This window comes from Eleginops maclovinus, chromosome 6 (assembly GCF_036324505.1).
Source record: "Eleginops maclovinus isolate JMC-PN-2008 ecotype Puerto Natales chromosome 6, JC_Emac_rtc_rv5, whole genome shotgun sequence".
In the NCBI taxonomy this organism is placed as follows: Eukaryota; Metazoa; Chordata; class Actinopteri; order Perciformes; family Eleginopidae; genus Eleginops; species Eleginops maclovinus.
In genome coordinates, this window is record NC_086354.1 from 18,289,451 (window position 1) to 18,311,461 (window position 22,011).

At 39.2% G+C, this 22,011-nt stretch overlaps 1 protein-coding gene across 1 annotated transcript; it reads left to right on the forward strand.

Moving 5' to 3' along the window:
- Positions 1–313: 313 nt before the first annotated feature.
- myom1a (myomesin 1a (skelemin)) lies at positions 314–21,152 on the forward strand. Its single transcript, XM_063886515.1, is given in 39 exon segments — positions 314–496; positions 1,675–1,882; positions 4,956–5,096; positions 5,228–5,414; positions 5,534–5,691; positions 5,907–5,999; positions 6,160–6,248; positions 6,511–6,555; positions 7,148–7,309; positions 7,436–7,597; positions 8,141–8,282; positions 8,507–8,706; positions 8,920–8,976; positions 9,193–9,317; positions 9,757–9,940; positions 10,052–10,226; positions 11,054–11,175; positions 12,066–12,095; positions 12,098–12,261; positions 12,460–12,586; positions 13,273–13,457; positions 13,599–13,713; positions 13,873–14,029; positions 14,239–14,345; positions 14,718–14,762; positions 15,159–15,295; positions 15,398–15,542; positions 15,750–15,809; positions 15,897–15,964; positions 16,075–16,200; positions 17,531–17,614; positions 17,865–17,952; positions 18,053–18,091; positions 18,265–18,370; positions 18,890–19,053; positions 19,155–19,191; positions 19,440–19,462; positions 19,897–19,952; positions 20,437–21,152. Coding segments are annotated over 38 exon segments (4,518 nt in total). The 5' UTR covers positions 314–496; positions 1,675–1,727; the 3' UTR covers positions 20,695–21,152.
- The last annotated feature ends 859 nt before the right edge of the window (positions 21,153–22,011 follow it).

Below are 22,011 nucleotides of genomic sequence, written 5' to 3' on the forward strand. Positions count from 1 at the left end.
CGGTGAATACATGTGTTAAGAGAAAGTTTGGCAAGGTTTTAATATGGACTTTTCCTCTTGCTTAATAACGTTTATTGTTTGCAACAGATTATGACACCCCATTCAGCAGGTAGCAGCCACAAATGTACTGCAGCTTTTCGTCTATTTACTAATTTGTCACTAGGAGTTCCCACATACGGTATACAGTCTTTGGTTCCCACGTTTCCCTGAAGCAAAGCACACCGCAGAGGGCCAGGCGAACTGAGGAGCCTGTGCTCGACCGTCTCATGGCCTCATGGTCTAAATTTAAAGCTGTCGCAGCCTTAAAAGGTCCTGACGGTGTCTTGCACATTTTGCCAAGTGGCAGCATTATTTTTGTTCAGTGGACTGCCCGTCCTGTCCACCGCCCCTCACCCTGCTGCTTCCCCAGGATCTGGACTTGCTTTAGCTACTTTTGGAATTAGCACACCTTTTCTCTGATTTTCAACTATTGAGGATTGGTGAATCCTTAGTTGTGGTGAGTGACATATTTATTTCTTTGATTTTAGAACTATAATACTGGAGAATTGTTATTTCAGTCATCTGTCATTTTGGAAGCAGTGAGGCTCGAGGCCTCCAACTTTAGTAATGTTTTTTGTTTATGGATGTTTCAATTCATTTTCTATCATGCCTTTATAATAACAGTGCATTGTTAATCTGTATCTATTGTGTCCTTGTAGAATAGATTTGAATGTGTCATTGAAGTCACATTTCATCTTAAAAGTAATGCTAACCTTTTCCATTAACATTTTCTTAACTTTTAAAGTTTTTATAACCAATGATTTATCTTTGTGAACTCATCGCCCTCATGCTTTCAGTCAAGTTTACTGTGTGTATCTCTTACAAATAGATTCACTCTTAGCCTATACACTGCCTGTTGTAGTTTTTGGACATAGCTATCAGATAAACATCTTTTGAGTCTCTTGTCATAAATTGCAGATCTTATCTCTCTGATCTCTGGTTTCATGGTGATAGGCCCTGTGGGAGCTGATCATCGTGTTTTCAAGCTGTAACACTTCATCAGTGGTTACTAAAGCTGTAATGATTTGTCGTTTGATTGATTGGTGACTCCACAAAAAAGTTTTCTGCAACATTCTTGATAAGTTATTCATTTCCACAACATTCTAAAAGCAAAAATGCAAAAAGAAAGATGTGAATATTTGCTTCTTTTGAAAATGTGTCAACCAAAACAAAAAAGGCTTTCGGAAATATTGAAGTGCATTGTTTACTACAAATCAAATGATAACATGATAGTTTGACAAAATAATCAACCGCATTACCTAAAAGTGTGTAATATTGAATAATTCTACATGTATCTAGACTTTTATTGATTATAAGCTTTCAATTAAGAAATAACAACACCGCCATTTACTTTTCTTATCCTTCAACCCCAATGTGTCACTTTATATGTTCACAACTCTGAAACTGGTTTTCATTTAAGTTATCATGGTATTTCTGCACCGAAAAATAATCATACACTACCTGCTCTTGCTTCATTTAACAGACAAGCAGTTGATCTTAACCAACACTTTAACTGCTCAAAAACAATACATCATAACATCATTTTAACAATTTAACATCCCCTGTCTCCTGGCCTAACCTAACCTCAAAATTAACAAATCAATCTGTAATGATAACAATGAGATTGATTTCCAGAGCTGGTTAAGTAAAGAACAGTCAACATATCAGTTGGCGGAGTGGCCCTCAGGATGCAAGGATCAGTACAAGTAACACAGAAGCTGCAGCAGCGGCAGGAACTGCGGCAGGAACAGCAGCAGCATCACTTTGAGAGCAGCTTTCACCTGAGCTCCAAGTCGTCTGTTAGCCAACAATCGTTCGCCGCTTACAAGACCAGCAGCCGTCGGTAAGAGAATGGGAGTGCCGCTGGCATAAGGTCCAAAAATACTGAGATGGTTGATTTTTAAAAATATTTTGATAAAAAAGACAATAGGGTTCTCTGAATGTAACACTTCCATAACCTCACAAGTGGTGGAAGCATTCAAGCAGACCTCTCTCAAATATTCAACATTGTACTTTGGTATCTGGTCTGAAGTGGCTCAACAGTAGGGAAAACAAATACACAACTAAAGACTTGTTTTTATGTAGAGCAGATTCTGCCCTAATAAGCCCATAAAGTAGAATTTCATCCTATAATGAATTTAGGATTTACAAAGTGTTCTCCTTGACGCTGTTCAAGTCAAATCCCAGGTCTTTGGGGGTTAATAACAACATGGCATTCAAGTTACTCACCAATACCAGTATACTTTTCTTTCAAAGCTCTGTTTTTTGTGATTTTACAAAGGTTAAAAGCAGGAACTTCAATGCAAAGGGCCTAATAATTCAAATATTCCCAACTATTTAGGACTTGAAGGAGTCAAAACAATCTTTAGTTCTCAATATTGTTTTTGAGAACTAATATCAATTTATATTAGTAGGGACGTTTAAACAAGTCAAATTTCAAGGTTGTCAAATCAGATTTAAGTTTGAAGTGTTTATATGTACTGACGATGAGTTGTTGCAAAGTAATCCTGCTCACAACGAGAGGAATTACAGGTTCAGACATTTGGTTTATGTGTCTGGCTGAGGACCTGATGGTATTGTGCTCTTGTATTTGACAGAAAGCACATTATATGCATTTACTTAAATGCTGACCATCTTAAAAATGTCTCAAACTAAGTATCTCTAACTATTAGCATAACATTCAGTTATCCAAATCTCAGTGAAAGTACATTATATTGGATAAAGATGAAACAATTAGGCAGCTGTTTTCATAATGGATTAATATTAAGTTTGGCTGTTTTTTTTAACTTTTTTTAATGTGATAGTTACAACTATTTGGCTTTTGGACTGTTTATGGGACACAATAAGCTATTTTAGATGTCAACATGTACAGTTTGCAATATATTTTGTAATACTTTATGATATTTTAGAGACTCTTGTCAGGTTGATTGAGGAAATAGTTGACGGATAAATCAGTAATATAAATGGTTATAAAAATATAGATTTCCTGAATCTCTCCAGCCTTTATAACACAGGCCTGCTGAAGAAATGAAGCAGGAATGAATCTTGTAATTCCTAATCATACACAGGTGAGGTTAATGCACCTGCACATTTTAATTTAATTTTTCTTCCACTTAAAATTCTGTGTTAAATGGCAAAAATGATAACTGTCGGGTACAAGTGTTGTGTCAAAGGAGCACTGTTAGCGCCTTAGCCCTGTATAGATGATGGCAGCTATTGTCAACATGTAGGTTCAGATATTGCTCGTCCTTTAAGCTGCAGGGCTCTGTCAGTGTACATGTTGGAACCATGAGAGCTTTCTAAACGGTGTCAGGGAAAGAATTTCAGCTGCAGTGAACGGCTGCCAGAGATATTCATGGACAGAGAAGCTATTTCCGTAAGCAGGACATGAGACGCTGCCAATAGGCCAACTGTAAAGAAACTGTATGCAAGTCATGAAAATGTAAAGGCTTGTACTGTAAAGGTTTAATCATTCTTGGTTCAGTATCGACTATTTATCGAAAACATGGTATCTGTTAAAAGTAATTTATTGCCTTGAAAATGTTACATTTATTTCTTAAACTCTTAAGATTGTCGTGCACTGTAGTTTGTCAGACTGATTTAATAAGCCATAAAACTTTTTTACTTTCTTACACACTAAACTAAAGACACACCTGGTGAGTCAGCATTATAAATAACCTCTTGACACTGCAGAAATCTTTGGTAAGTCCCTCTCCATCTGTCTGTCTCAGCCCCTTTCATCGACTTGATCCCGCCTCGTCAGTATGGAGTATGGTTTATCAAAGCCACTTTATGCTGCAGTACTCCTCTAGGACTAATGGAGAGACTAAGACAGATATGGGAGAGATTGTAAGTGAATGCACAGCTTTAAAATGAACGTCTCAGCCCTGAAGGCATATCCACCAGTTACGGCTACATTTATAAACACAGCTGACAATAGGGAGGTCTGAGAGGTAATGAGTCACAGTGTTATATGGGTCAGGGTCCTGGAGGATGGACAGAAATACATCTTCCTTTTCTAAGACATATTTTGAACGTGTCTTTTTATAGATATCACACTTTAGTACTTAAATGCAAAGAGCCAGTATGGGTCGTGGTGAGTTTTTTTCTTTTAGATTTAACTGCAGCTTTGTCATTCTTTAGGTGTCTCATTTGTCGTCATTACGAGCAAATGTAAAAACTGTACATTTAAAATATCTGTTCTACTTCTAATTCAAATAACTGGAATGGAAGAGCTGTATGTATTACATTTACAGGTGACATTTATCCAATGGTTCATCGTTAATTAATGAGAATATTTTAAGTGCATTAGTAAAAGCATTACTAAAGTTAGCTAAAGAAATGTAAATTCAATTAATGGAATGAATAAAATGACGAAAAGGGTAATTATATTAGTCCCCGTGTATTAGGAAACAGATGAAGTACATCTTTGAAAATGGGTCACAATGGTTTAGTTTGTTTAAAAGAAGAGCTCGGCACACAAAGGTTACTTCAACAGAAATAAATAGTGTATTTGTTGGAAACTATTTACAGCCAGAGATAAATATGCGTTGGTATTTATAGCAGCAGGACCGTGTATGTCGGACTAGGTTCAAATAAACTAAAGTGCCCTTTTTTATGGTAATCACAACCCAGTGCAACATTATGGATTATTCGTCTTTTTTTTTTCATGGAAATGGATGGGAGAATTACATTTGAGACTTTGGCTCGACAGATTAAATCAATAGAAGGATTGATAGAAATCTAAACATTTACTGACAGTAGGTCACACATAGAATAATTAGGAAAGATTTAAGCTTTGTTTGTTTTTGCAGAAACAAATGTGGCCTTGTTTGTGCTTTGAAATACTTCATGATTTACTGTATGTTGTTGGTTTTTATGCCAGTGTTGTGATTGTTGTCTCCCTCGCCTCTAAGCCTGCAGACCACTGTGAAGACAGAGAAGGGGCAGGAGGTGGTTAAACTGAGCCCGCTACCTAAGAGAGCCAAACGCACCTACCTTGCAATGGACACGGACAAGGAAGTTATCGGCTATGTCATTCCTATATTTAGAGCCAAGTGAGTGAAAACACTACAAGACATAATTGAAATGCAAAGCAGTCAATACCACTGATGCAAGAAATTGATGAAATTACATATTTTCTAAAGTTTGAACTGCTCTCACATGTCTATGTTTTGATGTTCATCAGTCATGAATCTATTCGCGGTCTGATTGAGTCCCACGAGGAGGATGTCACAGAGGAGGGGATTAACTACGTGGCCATGAGGAACCTGTTTGTCAGGGAGGCCAGGGAGGCTAGGGAGGTCAAAGTGGAGAAGAAAACCAGAACCACGCATATCAGGGAAGTTGCCGGACGCGTGGAAATGGGCAAGACTGTAAATCCTTTTCATTCCTTTTACGAATTTGCAAAAAACATGTCCTTTTTTTCTAAGTCACACTAGCCTGCAAATGCTCATGAGCTTCATATGAGAAAACACCATCTCTTTTGCTATAGATGGAGGAGTGGTCAGAGTTCCGTAAGAAAATGAACCCAGACAGCCTGACACACCTTCCAGAGTTTATCGTCAAGCCCCGTGGACAAACTGTCTGGGAGGGGAAGACCGTGAAGCTGCACTGCACTGTGGCTGGATGGCCCAAACCCAGGATTGCCTGGTAAGACACACTCCAACTCCAAGTCACAAGACAAAGAGGCTGCTGAGTGTCGATCAGTCCTGTGTGTGTGTCATAGAAAAGTTTCCATCCAAAGCTCTCGTCATCTCACAAATCTGTTTTCCACCGTCGCAACATGAACACACGCACTCCTCTGTAATTACAGCCTCAGAAGACAACGGTAAAAATAAACCCGCTGTCTTTCTGCTGTCTTCAAGGTACAAAAACAATGTGCTCATCGATGCCAAGGCCAACCCCGAGAAGTACACAGTGGAGAGCAGTTACAACATGCACTCCCTGGAGATCAAGAAGTAGGTAATCATTTAGCCCCCACTGCAATAGAATTAATGAGATATACCCCAGAAAATGCACATCACCCCAAACTGAATGATTTAATGTTAAAAATAATTCTGCAGAGATATCTGAAAACAAGATGCCGGTTATTCACCATGTTTACATTTTCATTTCCAGCTGCGATTTCCTTGACACTGCTCAGTATTACGTCTCTGCCCTCAATGTGAAAGGAGAAGCTTCCTCTTTGGCTACTATTGTTGTCAAAAGTAAGTCACCGCTTTTTCTCATCTGTCTTCTCTGCAACTGCTCATGTCTCATACGGTAAGAGGTCAAAGTTCAAAGTAGTTTAAATCAGCACCACTGTAAACACACCATGATCTGGTATGAAAGGATCAATTGGGACTGAAATAAAGGTCCTTAATTACAAGCTCAAATTTAAAAAAAGTAGCATATTTTACTAATGTGTATTTCTGAAATCTGTTGTGACTAACACCACAAGGTTACTGAGTAATATATATTTCTCTGCAGGGTTCCAGGAGGGTGCAGAAGCAGGCCCACTCGATCCGAAGCCACGTGAGTCCCTTTAAATATTTTATTTTAGTTTTACAGGATGGCCGGTCAACTAAATTTGTATATTACAAATCACATTTAACATACACAATGTAAAAGTATTCTGTACGAAAGATAAAATAGTAGAAAATTGCTGCACACAATTCTATACTCACAATGAAAAAGGATGACTGTATACTGTGAAAGCTAATCATCCACATCAGGTCTGGCGTGTTTTAGCGTCTTTCAGCTTATTTTCTCCACAACCATGGCAGGTTAGCATTTAGCTGCTGAAGAGCCACATGTGTTTTGCTCAGGAGGTGGTGACCAAAACAGAGTTAAAAGGAGAGTAAAAGTTACGTTTTTCAGGTGCTCAACAACACACCTTCATATGAATCGATTACACTACTCAGTGTTTAAAATAGAAAACATGTCAAGTCAAAAAGTCAAAAGTCAAAATCCACTTTATTGTCAAAGTTTCCACATGTGTTATACATACAGAAAATGAAATACCGTTTCTGTTTACCATAACATATCATTGCTGTAATTCAAAAAGTAAATGAAAGCAGGTGAAATGTTTAAATTGTTGTGTTTTCAATTTCTTTCTTTTCTGCAGATGGTTTCTGCGCTGAGCACGGTGTCACCTTTAAAACCACCATCATTGATCATTTCGAAGTGGCCTTTGGCCGTGAAGGCGAGACTATGAGTCTTGGCTGCACTGTCATTGTTTATCCCACTGTAAAAAAATACCAGCCGGAGGTCGTGTGGTACAGAGACTGTAAGTACAAAAATTAAATGTGGATATTGCTTCCTTTTCCTCATTAAAAAGAATGCAAATTTCCCTTTAATGTATGCACCTTGTGTATCCATTCATTCAATTTTGAGTTTTAACTTCTCCCATCAGCTGTCCCATTGAAGCCCTCTAAATGGGTCCACACCCACTGGTCTGGGGAGCGTGCCACAATCACACTTGTCCACCTCAACAAGGAAGACGAGGGCATGTATACCGTTCGTGTCAACACCAAATCTGGCTTTGACACCTACTCTGCTTATGTGTTTGTGAGAGGTAAGATGCCCATAGATATTTCACCTGAAGCTGATTTCACGACAAATTGACAAAATGTTGAAAATCAGCTTCTTAGTTTTGTATTATATTTAAAATGGAGTTAAGCTCTGAAGCCAAGTATGCGATTATCGCACAGTCTTTAAAGTAAGTCATATGTGCAAAGTAAAGCAACATGTGTGATATCGCCACACACACAGATGTAGTGGGGAACCATTACTTCCTGCTGTGCCTTTAAGTGACATAACTCTCTGAGGTGTTTGGTTTCCTCAGAGGAATGTTGCTTCTATATCTGTCTGCATGTCACAGAGAGGGTGATCTAAAATAACAATCAACAGTTTATGCATGAGGGACTCTTCAGATTCCCCTTTTATGTTACCAACATGTAAACTAAGGTACTATAGCTACAGTGCTGCCTCACAGGCTGTACTGTAATGGCGTAATTAGGTCAGAAAATGAAAGCTGAGTATGTAATGGAGATCAGCCTGATTTAGAAACAGCACCACTCACAAGTGTGCCCTCTTGGATATGGTGTTGCTATTCCAGATGCTGATGTGGAGGTGGAGGGGCTTCCCGTGGCTCCCCTGGATGTGCGCTGTCATGATGCCAACAAGGACTATGTGGTGGTGACCTGGAAGCAGCCAGCGGTGGAGGGCAGCAGCTCCATCCTGGGATACTACATCGACAGGTTTGGATGCTCTATATTTATTTTATTACATTAATTATTTGCCAGATGATTAATAATTCAGTATCCTCAGATCACTTTGGCAATGTTACAGTCTACCATTCAGGATATTCTGTTCCTATCTATGCTGCTCATTGTAATGCTAACTCTGCAGGTGCAATGTCACTTTCTAGTAAACCACTTGGGTTAAGTCACGCGTTATAATTTCAATGTTTTTTTCTGTGCAGGTGCGAGGTGGGCACTCACCACTGGGCTCAGTGTAATGACGCCCCGGTGAAGTACGCCCGCTTCCCCGTCACAGGTCTGGTGGAGGGCCGTTCCTACGTCTTCAGAGTGCGCGCCCTGAACAAGGCAGGAGTCAGCAGTTCATCCCGTGTCTCCGAGGCGGTGGTTGCCATGGATCACTCAGACAGAGCCCGCCTCAGAGGTGAGCAATTATACATCATGGTTATTCTGTGAAGGGACTGCTGTATTGTACTTTATTTGTATTTTCGTCTTGTTGCTTTATCATGTGTCATTTTGTGTCAACATTCCCTTTTTTACTTTGTTTGTTTGGTTCTCAAGATACCGTAACATGCACGTTTCTCTGGTGTGGAATCAATAAAGTTTTAATGTTATCTTATATTATCTTTCCTAACAGCTGGCCCCTCAGCCCCTTGGACTGGGATTATCAAGTTCACAGAGGAGGATACCACCGGTATGGCAGCTTTAAACTCTATTTAGGTGTTGTTTGTTAAACATTTGTATGTTCAGATGTGGTGTGTGTTTGGTCAGATTTTTTGTGTTGTTTAATGATTTATAAAATTGATTTTCCTTGACTTATATAAAACAAAAGATTTTTATAATTTTAGACGGTACATAACGATAACCACTCGAAGAGACTTGTTTAAGTGACTTTCTCTCTGATCCTCAGTGGGCGTTGTCCCCGGGGAACCCTCTGATGTTGTGGTTACTGAGGCGACCAAGAGCTACGTGGTGCTCGCCTGGAAGCCTCCGATGCAGCGCGGTCATGAAGGAGTCATGTATTTCATCGAGAAGGTGAGGAGAGGTGGTGGAAACCTGCAAACAGAGATGAAGAGATGCAACATGAAAGATCACATTGCCTTATAATAAATCACTTGGCAGTGGTGGAATGTAACTAAATACACTGTTACTTTGAAAAGTACTTCTACCCCACTACCTTTAAGAGGCACATATTTTCTACTCTACATGTGTCTGACATCTGAAGTTTCTTCTCCGATTACAGTTTCTCATCCTCTTGCAGTGAAAACCGTACATATCGTGATTTTAAATGAAGATGATGCATTTCTGTAGACTAAACTACCCAACAATGTGCCAAGGAGTACAGCTTTAAACATTTACAGCAGTAAAATGCAACGTACATAACAATGCAACAAACGTTTATTGTATAGGAAGCCTTTCCTTTACAGTTATCTGCTTCTTTACTGACATGTCCTTGTCTCTCTGTTGCCTGCAGTGTGTTTCTGGGTCAGACGCCTGGCAGAGGGTGAACACCGGCATGCCCGTCAAGTCTCCTCGCTTCGCCCTGTTCGACCTGGCAGAGGGGAAATCCTACAGCTTCCGTGTTCGCTCCTGTAACTCCGCTGGTGTGAGCGAGCCCTCTGAATCCACAGGAGACATCACAGTCGGAGATAAACTGGGTGAGCGTATCCCTTCATTAGTTAGTTAAGCCACTGTTGTTCCCCTCTGCATTTATGTTCAGTCTGATCCAAAACATAACCTTATTTTCATACAAATCTCTCTCTTAACAGACCTGCCCTCAGCTCCTGGCAATCCAGTGGCCACCAGGAACACCAACACCTCCGTGGTAGTCTTCTGGGCTGCCTCTAAGGATGTCAAACACCTGGCCGGCTACTACATTGAATACAGTGCGGTGGGCACCGATGAATGGATACCTTGCAACAACAAACCTGTCAGGAAGACCAGGTAAGGACAATTAGAGATAAATTGAGGTTTATGAATTCACAAGTCATTCAGTGCTTAAAAAGGTGAATTGATTCCATTTAAAATGTTTTTTTGGTGTTCAAAGTGACCAAAAAGTGTGCAAATATAAAAAGAAGATCAAAGGGGATATAATGGGAATCAATGAAATGCTGGTTAAAGTGACATCACATTAATCTCTGTTTTATTGTCTTTGTTGTCTCCATTAACTTGCTGATGGATAGATTGTGAATAAACAGACGTTTATCTAAATGAAAATCTCTGATATAATTACTCTAAATAGATTAATTTACTACAAAAGTACACTACCACAATTTGTTGGTGGTTTTCGAATCCACATTTTTGTATGCTGTTGTTGTTGCTCCAGTGGATAAAATATATAAGTCTTAGAAGTAAGCTAAAATTAGTTAGTATCTTAGTCCTGCAGGAACATTTGCTAACGTTAGCAAAACGCTACTTGCGATAACAAACCAAGGATAGCTGTAGCTAACAACTTGCCTCCTGAGTGTAATATATTAAGAAGTTAGTGTATTTTATTTATGGCTTATGAACTTTTGTTCTCATTTTCGTCTCAAATTAAGAACTTTCATTTTTTTGTCTTTTTGAAAGCTTATATAGTCGTGGTTGCCGAGCTACTTTGAATAGCAAAATAGCAAAGGTGCTAATGCTAACAAAATCTTTCCCTTTTCTTTAGTATGACCCCAAGCCCATGTATTGAATGCAAATCTGGCTTATACTTGTTCTTACTCCTACTGTTGGTGAAATCAGAGTGTAAATATCATATGAATCTTTACACCTTTGACTGTTTTTAGGTTTGTGTGCCACGGCCTGACTACCGGGACAAACATTGTGTTTAGAGTGAAGGCAGTGAACGCTGCAGGATACAGCCTGAGCTCTGCCAACTCTGAAGCTGTGGTTGTGCAAGCTGCCATCGGTGAGTGTCCTCATCACATCCCTCATCTCCATTATTCACTTTGCCTGTAGCGTTCAAGCCATACTCTCCCCTTATGCTACTTCCTCTCAGCTATTTTTAAACATTTATTTATCCAGGGATTCCCGGCTAAGATTTTACACTTGTATTTCAACACATTCAGACACACCATCCTCATCTTTTTCATGAACCACGTTAACTTTCATCATTTATTACCAGAAATCGGTTATTTAATTTAAATCAGATTCTTTAAATGACTTGATAAAAGCTTCTAAGAGTTTGTTGTGATACAGTTGCCCATTTATCTCTCTCGTGCATGTTTTCCTGAGTTTGATGAATGCAAGAGGCATGATTTATTTGCATATGTGTGCCTGTCATCACTAACATTGCCTGTATTTATCATTGTTTGCTGTTTTCCATACCTTCATTTATTAATGACATGGTTAAATAACAAAGTAGACAATGATTTACAATGCTTTTGCTGTATGCAAGTATTGCTTTCTGAGTTTGTTTTGCTATTTTGTAAAGGTGAAGGCTAAAACATTTGTGTTCTTAAAGAGCATGAACATAATGAGTCTGGTGCGGCTTTCGGAGATTTTCGTAGGGTGAAAGTTGTCCTGCTTCTGGCCTTGAGTGTAAGTACATTATACATTACAATGATCCTAATACAGTGTTGTTGCTTGTGTCCAAAGCATGTAGCATGTTCAATTGTAAACTAATAAAAACTAAGATCTCTGTAATGTTTAGCTAATGCCAGGCCAAATAAGACTATGTAATTTATCATTAAAAGAAAAACCAAATGGGGTTTAAAAATCTAAATATGAGTTATTTCAACATACTTCTTTGCCTTTCTCATTAATAAATATTGACCACTTTATTAACTTTCTTTACAGCCATCTCTGGAAGCCCCACTGCTGTGACCCTGGTGAGGCTGTGAAGGATTACATGACGCTGGCCTGGACTGAGCCTGCTTTCAATGGAGGAGCCGATATCCGGGGATATTTTGTGGACCACAGGACCGTGAAGGGAGGCGTTGTTGGAAAATGGCATGAGATGAACCACAAGGCACTGACTACTACCTCCTATAAAGTAAGTGTGCTTATTTTTATTCACATTTTAATGAAACAATTCAATAAATAAAGAAGTCACAATGTTATTTTTAACTGTGCTTTTGAACTATTATGTCATGAAGCTCAAATAAGTTTACCTACATGCTAATTAATTTGTGTCCGGCACCCCAAAAGAGGTATTTTACTAATTTCTCATGACCTTCATTTCTGTTTTTAGGCTGAGAACCTGAAGGAGAACGTCTTCTACCAGTTCCAGGTGCGCGCTATGAACATGGCAGGTGTGAGTAAAGCCTCTCATCCCAGCTCAGCCATAGAGTGCAAGGAGTGGACCATTACTGTGCCAGGTATGAACACAAAGTAAAAGCTATATGTCAGTAAATATTAAAGAAGAAACTATTAGGTGATTCATAAACTGGCTGACTGACAGACAATGAATTTGCTCTTAATGATGATCAATTAGTCATTCAAACTTACTTAAGTTAAAGTTAAGTTAAAAGGCCTTACATCAACTGTTCTAGAGTATTATTTCCCTTGTCTTATGTGACTGACATTACTTTCTAACTATTTATCCACTTAAGGATTATTAGAAGAAGCATTGGTCCAATGTATCAATACTTAAAATATTTGTTAGTTGCAGTGATAAAATAATAACAGACTGAAACAAATAATGTTGAGACAATAGCCAATTACCAGTTTGTATTGGGCACAATGCATTTCAGATAGATTGTTTATTCAGGAGACCATTAACATACATTAAAATATGGATTTTAAAAATGTTAAATGTGTATATTTGTATAACGATGTGTGTTTCTTTAGAACACAACATAAAGAAGAAATTAATAAACCAAACTACTACTTACTTTTATATTTACATAGAATATGTATATGCATAACACAATGTGCACATGTATTGCAGTATACATATATTTCACTGGATGTGTATTGTTTTCTTGATATGCTCACTACTTAGTTTCTTTTTGTGTTAACCAGTTACAGTTGGTCTGAGGTGTTTCTGTATTCATGCTCCAAGGTGCTCCTGTGGGTCTTCATGCGCTGGAGGTCCGTGACACCTCGGCCGTGGTCCTGTGGGAGCCGCCTGCATTCAGTGGCCGCACTGCTGTCAATGGATACTATCTGGACCTGAAGCTGGCCTCTGCTGGAGAGGGAGGCTGGAAGGCTGCTCACGAGAAGGCCAACAAGGGGAAATACATGAAGGTTGAGAGTGGATCTTTGGATAAATTTTAAGTTTGAACAAAATGGCCTTCAGCTTGCATCTTCATGTGATCTCTTCATGTGAAATCAGGGCGACTGTTCTTTTAACTCTCTCTCCCTTGGACTGCTCACATAATGCTTCAGGTGACAGGGTTGAAGGCGGGTGCTTCCTACGTCTTCCGTGTGCGTGCTCAAAATCTGGCCGGCGTCGGAAAGTCCTCAGCAGCTTTAGGTCCAATCCTGTCCCAGACTCGCCCTGGTGAGTGTGATTGTTACATAACTCACACTTTCAGTCACATAGTGTTCCTACGCAGGTCTGGAAAGAAGGGAACATTTCTATTTCTTTATACTGATGTATGAATGTACTTCCTTTAAGTCAAAGCACACACACTGTAATCATTTTCTCTCATTTCCTCAGGCACCAATGAGATTTATGTGGATGTGGATGATGATGGTGTGATCTCTATGCTCTTTGAGTGCTCTGAGATGAAGGAGGGCTCTGAGTTTGTTTGGTCCAAGAACTACAAGACTATGTCAGATACCTCTCGCCTTACTGTTGTCACTGAAGGGAGCAAGTGAGTATAATTTATGTGACCAATTTCTCATGCAAAATCCAGGGACCATATTAACTCTCTTGCTCTTGTTCCAGGCTTATGTGCATATGCATATACATAATATAGGAAAACCTAACCTTTCTAAAGAACTGAAACCAAATGAAAACTAACAAAAACACTCAAAATAAAATCAAATTTCAGATTTAAAGCTATTATAACCTCGTCTGCAGGTCCAGAGCCATCTTCAACAGTCCCTCCCTGGAGGATCTGGGCACCTTCTCCTGCGTTGTCACCAACACTGAAGGTTTCTCCTCCAGCTACACTCTCACTGAGGAGGGTGAGTCCGCCCACAGGCCTGGCATCTCTGCTCCTGAAACTTGATTCTCTTGTTGTTTATTTTGGGTGACGTCAGTGCCAAAGGTGTGAGAAAGGCTTGAAGGACTGTGTATACTCGTGTCTCCGTTGTCATGTTTCAACAGCTGCGTCAAATTGACCTCTGTTACACTCTGTGTTTGTCTTGTTCCCTCAAATTGTTCAGTGTGTATGTGTCTGTCAAAGTTGTGTTTCACATCCAAGAGTGTACTTGACATGGAGTATTTTTAATGGCATAAATAATAAGAAAACTGTCAGATAGAAGTAAGACTCGTAGTTGATGGTGAAAGGTTTTGACACTAACCATTTTGCTGCTTTTGTTGTTGTTACTCGACAGCTCTCAAACGTCTTCTGGATATCAGCCATGACCACAAGTTCCCAGGTGAATATCCCACCATATCACAGATCCTTCTTATACCGTGTTTTCTGTCTGACTTACCCATCCATCACACTTACTCATAAAATACTAGGGGTCTGACGATAATTCAATTTGGATCAATATATATTGATTCAATGAGCAATGGTCAAACCTCATCAAAACTAATTGAAAACATCAATCATATCATCTTTTTTGAGATATGCCTTCATTTAGAAATTCTTAACTGATAATAAACATGTGCAAGCATTAAAAAATGGGGCACATTTAGTCTGAACAACAGCTGTATATTTTCTTTTGTGATTTGAAGGCGTTACAAATCAGGCTATAGACTTTGTGAGTATAGTAGTTACCAAGCCATTGTTACATGCATAACTTTTCTTTAAATGTGCTTCTCCACAGTTATTCCCTTCAAGAGTGAAATGGCCATGGATCTGCTCGAGAAGGGTTGCGTGCGTTTCTGGACTCAGGTGGAGAAATGCTCCTCCGCGTGCTCTGTGGAGTATGTCTTCAATGATGCCATCATTACTGACAACAAGGTACAAAGAAAAACACAACATGTTGTCCTGTGTCTTTTGGGACTGTGAATTTTCCTAAACCTGATCTTGATGGGGATTTTTATTTATATCTTTTGTTTCCAGAAATACACAGTGAACTTTGACAAGTCCACCGGCATCATTGAAATGTTCATGGACTCTCTGGAGGTCACTGACGAGGGAACGTTCACCTTCAACCTGGTGGACGGCAAAGCTAAGGGGACTACCAGTCTGGTGCTCATTGGAGATGGTAAAACTTGTGTTTTTCATTATTATCCTAAATTGTGGATATCAAATAGGCACCCGAACACACATAGCACTTTTGAAGGTTACACACTGAAAGCCTTCCTCTATTGCATCTGCTGCAGTTACAGTACGCGTCCACTGAGAGGCAGCAGAAGACAACCTTACTGTTGTGTCTGTCAGCTGATTTTCTGATGCACTTTTTGCTACCTAGAATTCAGGGAGCTTCAGAAGAAATCCGAGTTTGAGAGGGCAGAATGGGTCAGGAAACAAGGTAAGGATTTTTAACTTTTCCATTACGCAAGTTTAGCACAATTGCTGAAGTGCATTTTGATAAATATTTTACATTCAATATCAACAGGTCCTCACTTTGTCGAGTATCTTGGCTTTACTGTTACTGAAGAATGCAATGTGCTGTTGAAATGCAAGGTAAGAAAAGTAGCTGTTTTGTACTGTTCATGTTTTCTTTAAGGAAGATCCCAAATGTTTGCGTTTCAGGTGGCACAACTTAACCACATCTCTCTTCTTTCTCCGCACAGATAGGAAATGTCAAACCAGAGACTGAGATCACCTGGTCCAAGGACAAAATTGAGATTGCAGAGGATGATGAGGACGCTGTGAAAATCGAGAGACAGGACGGTCATCTGATCTTTAATATCGGAAAGGTCAGCCCGTTAGACAGAGGCCGTTCATTGTGAGGAGTCGTGAGCTCCTGAGTAAAGAGTAGAGAAAGTGCCGCTTGTGCTGCAGCTGTGCTTCCATCGTAGAGCTAGACTACACTAGATGCTTCACTGACAACCATCCCTCTCTGACACACAGAGTCATAAATGATAAAACACTAAAAATGTTCTTGTCCTCGAGGCCTGCTGTAATGCTGCTGGACTCGGCACGTCAGCATGTCGTACTAGGGAATTAAAATAGATACAATTGGCCCTATTTTGGATATTTAAATTCTTATTTGGGATTTATAGACTTATAGGACAAGCTCTACAACATGTATGCTCATATACAGTATATGGTGTATCTGTGTGATTCATTCATTCATTCATTTCATTACTAACACTATATTCAATTTGACTCCTCTGGCCAATAATCTCAAAGCATTTTTTAAAACTGGAAATCTGTCCTTTTTTGAGGATATTAATCTGGGGGCTATAATACAGAAACTTTTTATCTTGAGGATCCAATCTCAACTTTCTCGTAACCATGATACTGAGGGTGAAGACTGAATTCGGGAAAAAAGCCTTCAACATTTTCTAAATGAATGTTCCTTTCCTATCTACAGACCCGAAACTTTCTCGAACACTCTCATAAACTCAAATAAACTTTAAGGATTAATGTTAAGAAGTCCTGACTTTCACTTTCCACCAGAGAATATTTGTCCGCTCTTTGGTTGCTTAGACACAACGAACAAAATGTCAACAGGCGGATTTAATTAAGTAAGAGGCTTATGGCAGGCAGATCCTAACAGCAGTATTGCAGTTTGGTGACAAAACCCTCATTAGTTGTAAATCCACAATTTTCCCAACTTTTGGATTTCTCCAGAGATGTTACCAACACCTGTTACCCATCTGTCTTGAAGTAAAGGACAATTTTTGATGTTTTTAAAGTATTTCTTCAATGTAAAAACGTTTACAATGTTGTTTAACTGACAATAAGAGAAATGTTACATGGGTAGAAAGGTAACAGACATAAAAGAGATAACATACGATGCATTAAGGTAAGATAGAGTTCCTAAAGTTAGGTGACATTTGCTTCTTCAATCTTCTTCTTAACTTAAGACAAAAGATAGGCAGTTTCTGTAATACAGCCTCTTTTGTGTTTGTGCCAATTAAGTTTTATTGATGTTTCAAGGTACCTGTACATTGAAACTGTATAATCATCACTCATAAAGAGAGGGTTGATGTCATTGCATGAGCTCAGGAGAGGTGGCCCGTCCATCGCCACTCCTGTACATTGCACTTGCTTTAACTGGCTTATCTGTCTAATTCACAGTGGGTTATTAAGCAGGAGAAACCGAAAGGAAAAGAAGGAAAAAAGGCAACTGCAGAGGACGTGCCGCCACCGCCAAGAGCCAAAGTCTGGACATATTCTCTTTGCTGCCCTAAGTTCACGCCTATAAATGTCCTCCTCGTCTTACCTTATTCATGTTTTCCTTTTAATGCCTGAAGCATCCTGGGCAGAGGAAAAGCTTGGCTTTTCTGCTTAGTTGGTCTTTGTCCTGTTCTTATATCTGTCCCATGAATAATAGTTTGTTTCCCTCTGTTTGATTTAGAAGGAAATGTGTTGCTGCCTCAAGGATACTAAAGTTGTTTACTTTAAACTATAGATTTCCAAGGCGGACGCAGGTATTTACGATGTGGTCCTGAGAGACGAAAGAGGCAAAGATAAGAGCAACTTCAATCTGACAGATGCAGGTAAAGTGTTGTTCATGAATTATCAGAGTGAAACTCAGTCCCGTCAGTCTTGCTAAAAAAAGAAGTGAATAACTGTGGTTCTCATCTTTTTTTTCTCCAGGATACCAGGCTGTAATGAACGAGCTGTTCAGGGTTATTGGTGAGTCATTACACTCAAAACACCAAGCAGTAATTGAGCATCACACATGAGAAAGCCACACAAAAAAACGAATCCAAAGTATTTTCACTGCATAAACCATTAAAGGCCACCGACTTAAATATTAGTTTTTATAGACCACTAATAAAACTTGACTTTTATTTTTTTCCCTCCAGCGACCTCCTCTTCTGAAATCAAAATCGTCAGTACTGAACACGGCATCATCCTCTCCTCCTCGGTCACGTATTACAATGACGAACTGCGTGTTGGATGGCTTCATAAGTATGCCAAAGACTTTATTTACTTACATATATGAATTAAGTTTTTCATCTTGATAGCAAAAGCAGCAGGTTGTTCAGTCTCTTTCATATCAATCGGTCATGTTTTCAGCCATGTGATGTTTGAAAAGAAAAGCCTTTTATTTTTCAAAGCTTGCATGCAAATGAGGGTGATTCAACATGTCTGTGACCAATTAGTAAATGTAATACGAGGGAGGATTTTTGCACTCAAAAATATGTTTTCCTGCCATAGTTAATTAGTTTCTAATGCCTCTGAGCACTCTAAAAAAGTGTTCAAATTGGACTATTTTGACATAATTGTCCCTCTTAGCTCTCCTGCACAATCTTCCTATGAGTTGTGTAAAAAAACAGGTCACGTTTCTCATTTTGGTATAATACAGGGATGATTGTGCCTCTGCAATTACTGCTTTCCTGTCTGAATCCTGCTTTTCAGGGTACTCGATACTTTGAGACGACAGTCCAGCCTTAATTGATCTCTGTGTTTCCCTTTTTTCTCCATTAGAGATTCTAAGATTGCCGCCTCAGAGAGAGTTAAGTCTGGAGTCACAGGAGAGGAGCTTTGGCTTAAAATCAATGAGCCCACTGAGAAGGACAAGGGCAAATACACCATGGACATCTTTGATGGCAAGGATGGTGTAAAGAGAGTCTTTGATCTGAGTGGAAAGGGTAAGTGAAACGTTTAAAGTCAAATGGGGAAGATTTTGTGAAACGATCTTATTAACTTTGGCTATTTTTTAATACAATAATAATACATTTTTCTTGTGCAGCATGGGAAGAGGCATTTGAAGAATTCCAGAGGCTCAAGTAAGTAAAAAAAGCCATCTGACGCTGTTGTGTAACTCCGTTTGAAGAGGATATTTACACAAATAAATACTAACAGTCATCACAAACTAAAAATATACTTTTTTCCACTTTGCGATCCCTTTTCACAATCACTCAAAATATATTTCCTGCAATTGTTGAGCTAAGGAGAAAACAAATGTTGGTGACCCTTCTGACTTGTGATACTATTTAAGATGCTTCTAAATATGTCTGTGTCCTTCCTTCCGCAGGGCGGCAGCAATCGCAGAGAGAAGTAAGTCATTGTTAATTTGTTCTTTTCCCTAAAGCGACATAATCTATGACATGATGTCACATTCGGGTTGACGTGGAGGCTATTTTAATTTCGTTATCATTTGAAATGGTTTACTACGATTGAAGATAAGGGAGTGTTTTTTGGTCCTCTTCATATCAATTTATCAATAGTGGAAAACGCTTTTCACAAAGATTAAATGGCAATTCTTCTTTAACGTGGAACTGAAGAAAATAAACCTGCTTTTAAAAGTTATTTAAAACGTCATCTATGCAGTACGGTAAAGTCCAATATATTGAATGAGGATTGTTCAATAACCAGTTTTGAAAGTCAGTTTTGGTTAATATTGTGTTGTCAACAGGCAGATGTTCCACAAGTTGAATTGCTGAGGAATGATTAGCATTTGTTTATTGACTCACTTTTTCTTTTTTTTTCAGATCGCGCTCGTGTTGTTGGAGGCTTGCCAGATGTGGTTGCGATCCAAGAGGGCAAGGTAAATAAATTCAGTGCTAATATATTCAGGGAAAAGGGTTACTGTTTTTTATTAAGTAGTTTGGTTGCTTTGAAGAGAGCATAGATGGATATTACTACTTCAGTTCTCCTCAGGAAAGGGCTGTCTCAATATAGTATATATACTTAAACTGATAATCATTTTTTAAAGTGGCTAAAATACATTTTGTTGATGCCCCTGTCCACAGCAGTACTTGGTTTATCTTCCATGCTCGTACCTTTTGTTAGTTTCTTCAAACTTTGTTCATGGAAATCCATTACTGTAGGTAATAAACTAAAAATGGATAAGTACCTCACACAACCCCACTTTAAAACATTTAAACTACTATCCGTTTAAGCTCTCTGTCTCCCTTTCAAATTACTATGCCATTATCTCATTCCTAGGAGTGTCTCCTTCCCTCTAACATTTTTTTAAATCCAGACTTGTTAAACACACCAAACCCCTGCATTCCTCTTTTTCTCTTTAGTCCCTGAACCTGACTGGCAATGTCTGGGGCGAGCCCGTACCTGAGGTCAGCTGGACGAAGAACGACAAGGAGCTGCTGTCTGATGAGCGCTACCAGCTCAAGTTCGAGCACGGCAAATTTGCAAGCATCACGATCTCCTCCGTCACTACGGCTGACTCTGGCAAATATGCTCTCCTGGTGAAGAACAAGTACGGAAAAGAGGCTGGAGAGTTCACCGTCAGCGTGTACAACCAAGAGGAAGAGGAGAAGAAAGGCTAAAGGATGATGCAGTTTAATGAAATAAAGCAGAAAAAAGAGGAACGATTGGGCTTTCTCCAAAGCATTTTACCCCGGCACATGCCGGTGCACTGAGCAGTTTTAAATAAATGATTCATACAGCTGCTTCCTCCTGTGTCTTTCATGTGCTGGGCTAAAGAGCTTTGGGCATTGCTTATTGAGGAAGCAAACAATGGATGTGATACAGAGGGGATAATTGTGTGCTTTTAGTTGCTAACTAGTTTTCTGTCACTTGTGAGCCTTTCAGCAGTAAGTGTTATGTGTAATCTTGGGAGAATGTTGACATGTTATTAATCCTTGTTTTAGCAATAAAGGCCAGCAAAAGCACGACACAGTTTTCTTACGGTTTTACATTTGGAAAACCTTTGACCTCTGAATCCAACTCATGCCTGAGGTGTATACACTGTAAAAAAAATAAAGGAAAACACTGATGTCATGAACTTCCTTCCAACTTCTTGCTTTGTTTCGTGAGACAATGAAAATGTGTCAGTGAATGTCACATGCTCATGTTTGGTGTCTATTTGTAAACAGCTGCATGTCTAAGCTGTACTGTGTGCATGTATGTTGTGCCGTTAGTGTACTGTTGCAGGAGTTTGTAAGAGAGGTGGAACAGGTAAAACTGAACGTCTGTCAACACATCAGATCAATTGGATCATAAATTGTCTAAGCTGTATGCAATGTCGTAAAGGCATAACTTGCATACTTTTGGAGGTCTTTCCAAATGACTTCTTGTGTGAGTGTCAGACACTGTCGAAGAAATGTTTTGAAAGTCAAGGAATGTTGTATTTCAAGGAAACCTTAAAGGTAAACTGCCCTGCAGCATTTAGTATTAAAGTCAAACATAAGTCTGTTTTCTCTTCAAAGGCACTCCTAGTGATGGAGGTGCACACTCTATAGAGAGGTTTCCTTTTTGTCTTTACATAATGCCCCATAAACAGTTCATTCATTGAGAAAAATGCCTGAATTAGAACCACATAATGTGATTTTCAATGAGCTCAAGGGTTTTGGTGATTAATGATGGCCTTTTTAAAAAGCTGCTCTAATGGTGGCATCTGATTTCTGCCTACTTTCATCGCTGGAGCCATTCATCATGAGCTCTCAAAGTGTGGAGCTGCGTCCACTTTGGGTCAGTAACCCAAATGTGCCCGCAACTGATATTGTGAATTCAGAAGTGTTTTTGTTATACTATCTTTAATATCTATATATTTCCTTTTATTCTTGGAATAAACAGTAGTCCCATGTGCCCAAAGACTAAACATAGTATGGTAAGAAAATAGTTTTTTTCCCCCCTTGAAATTA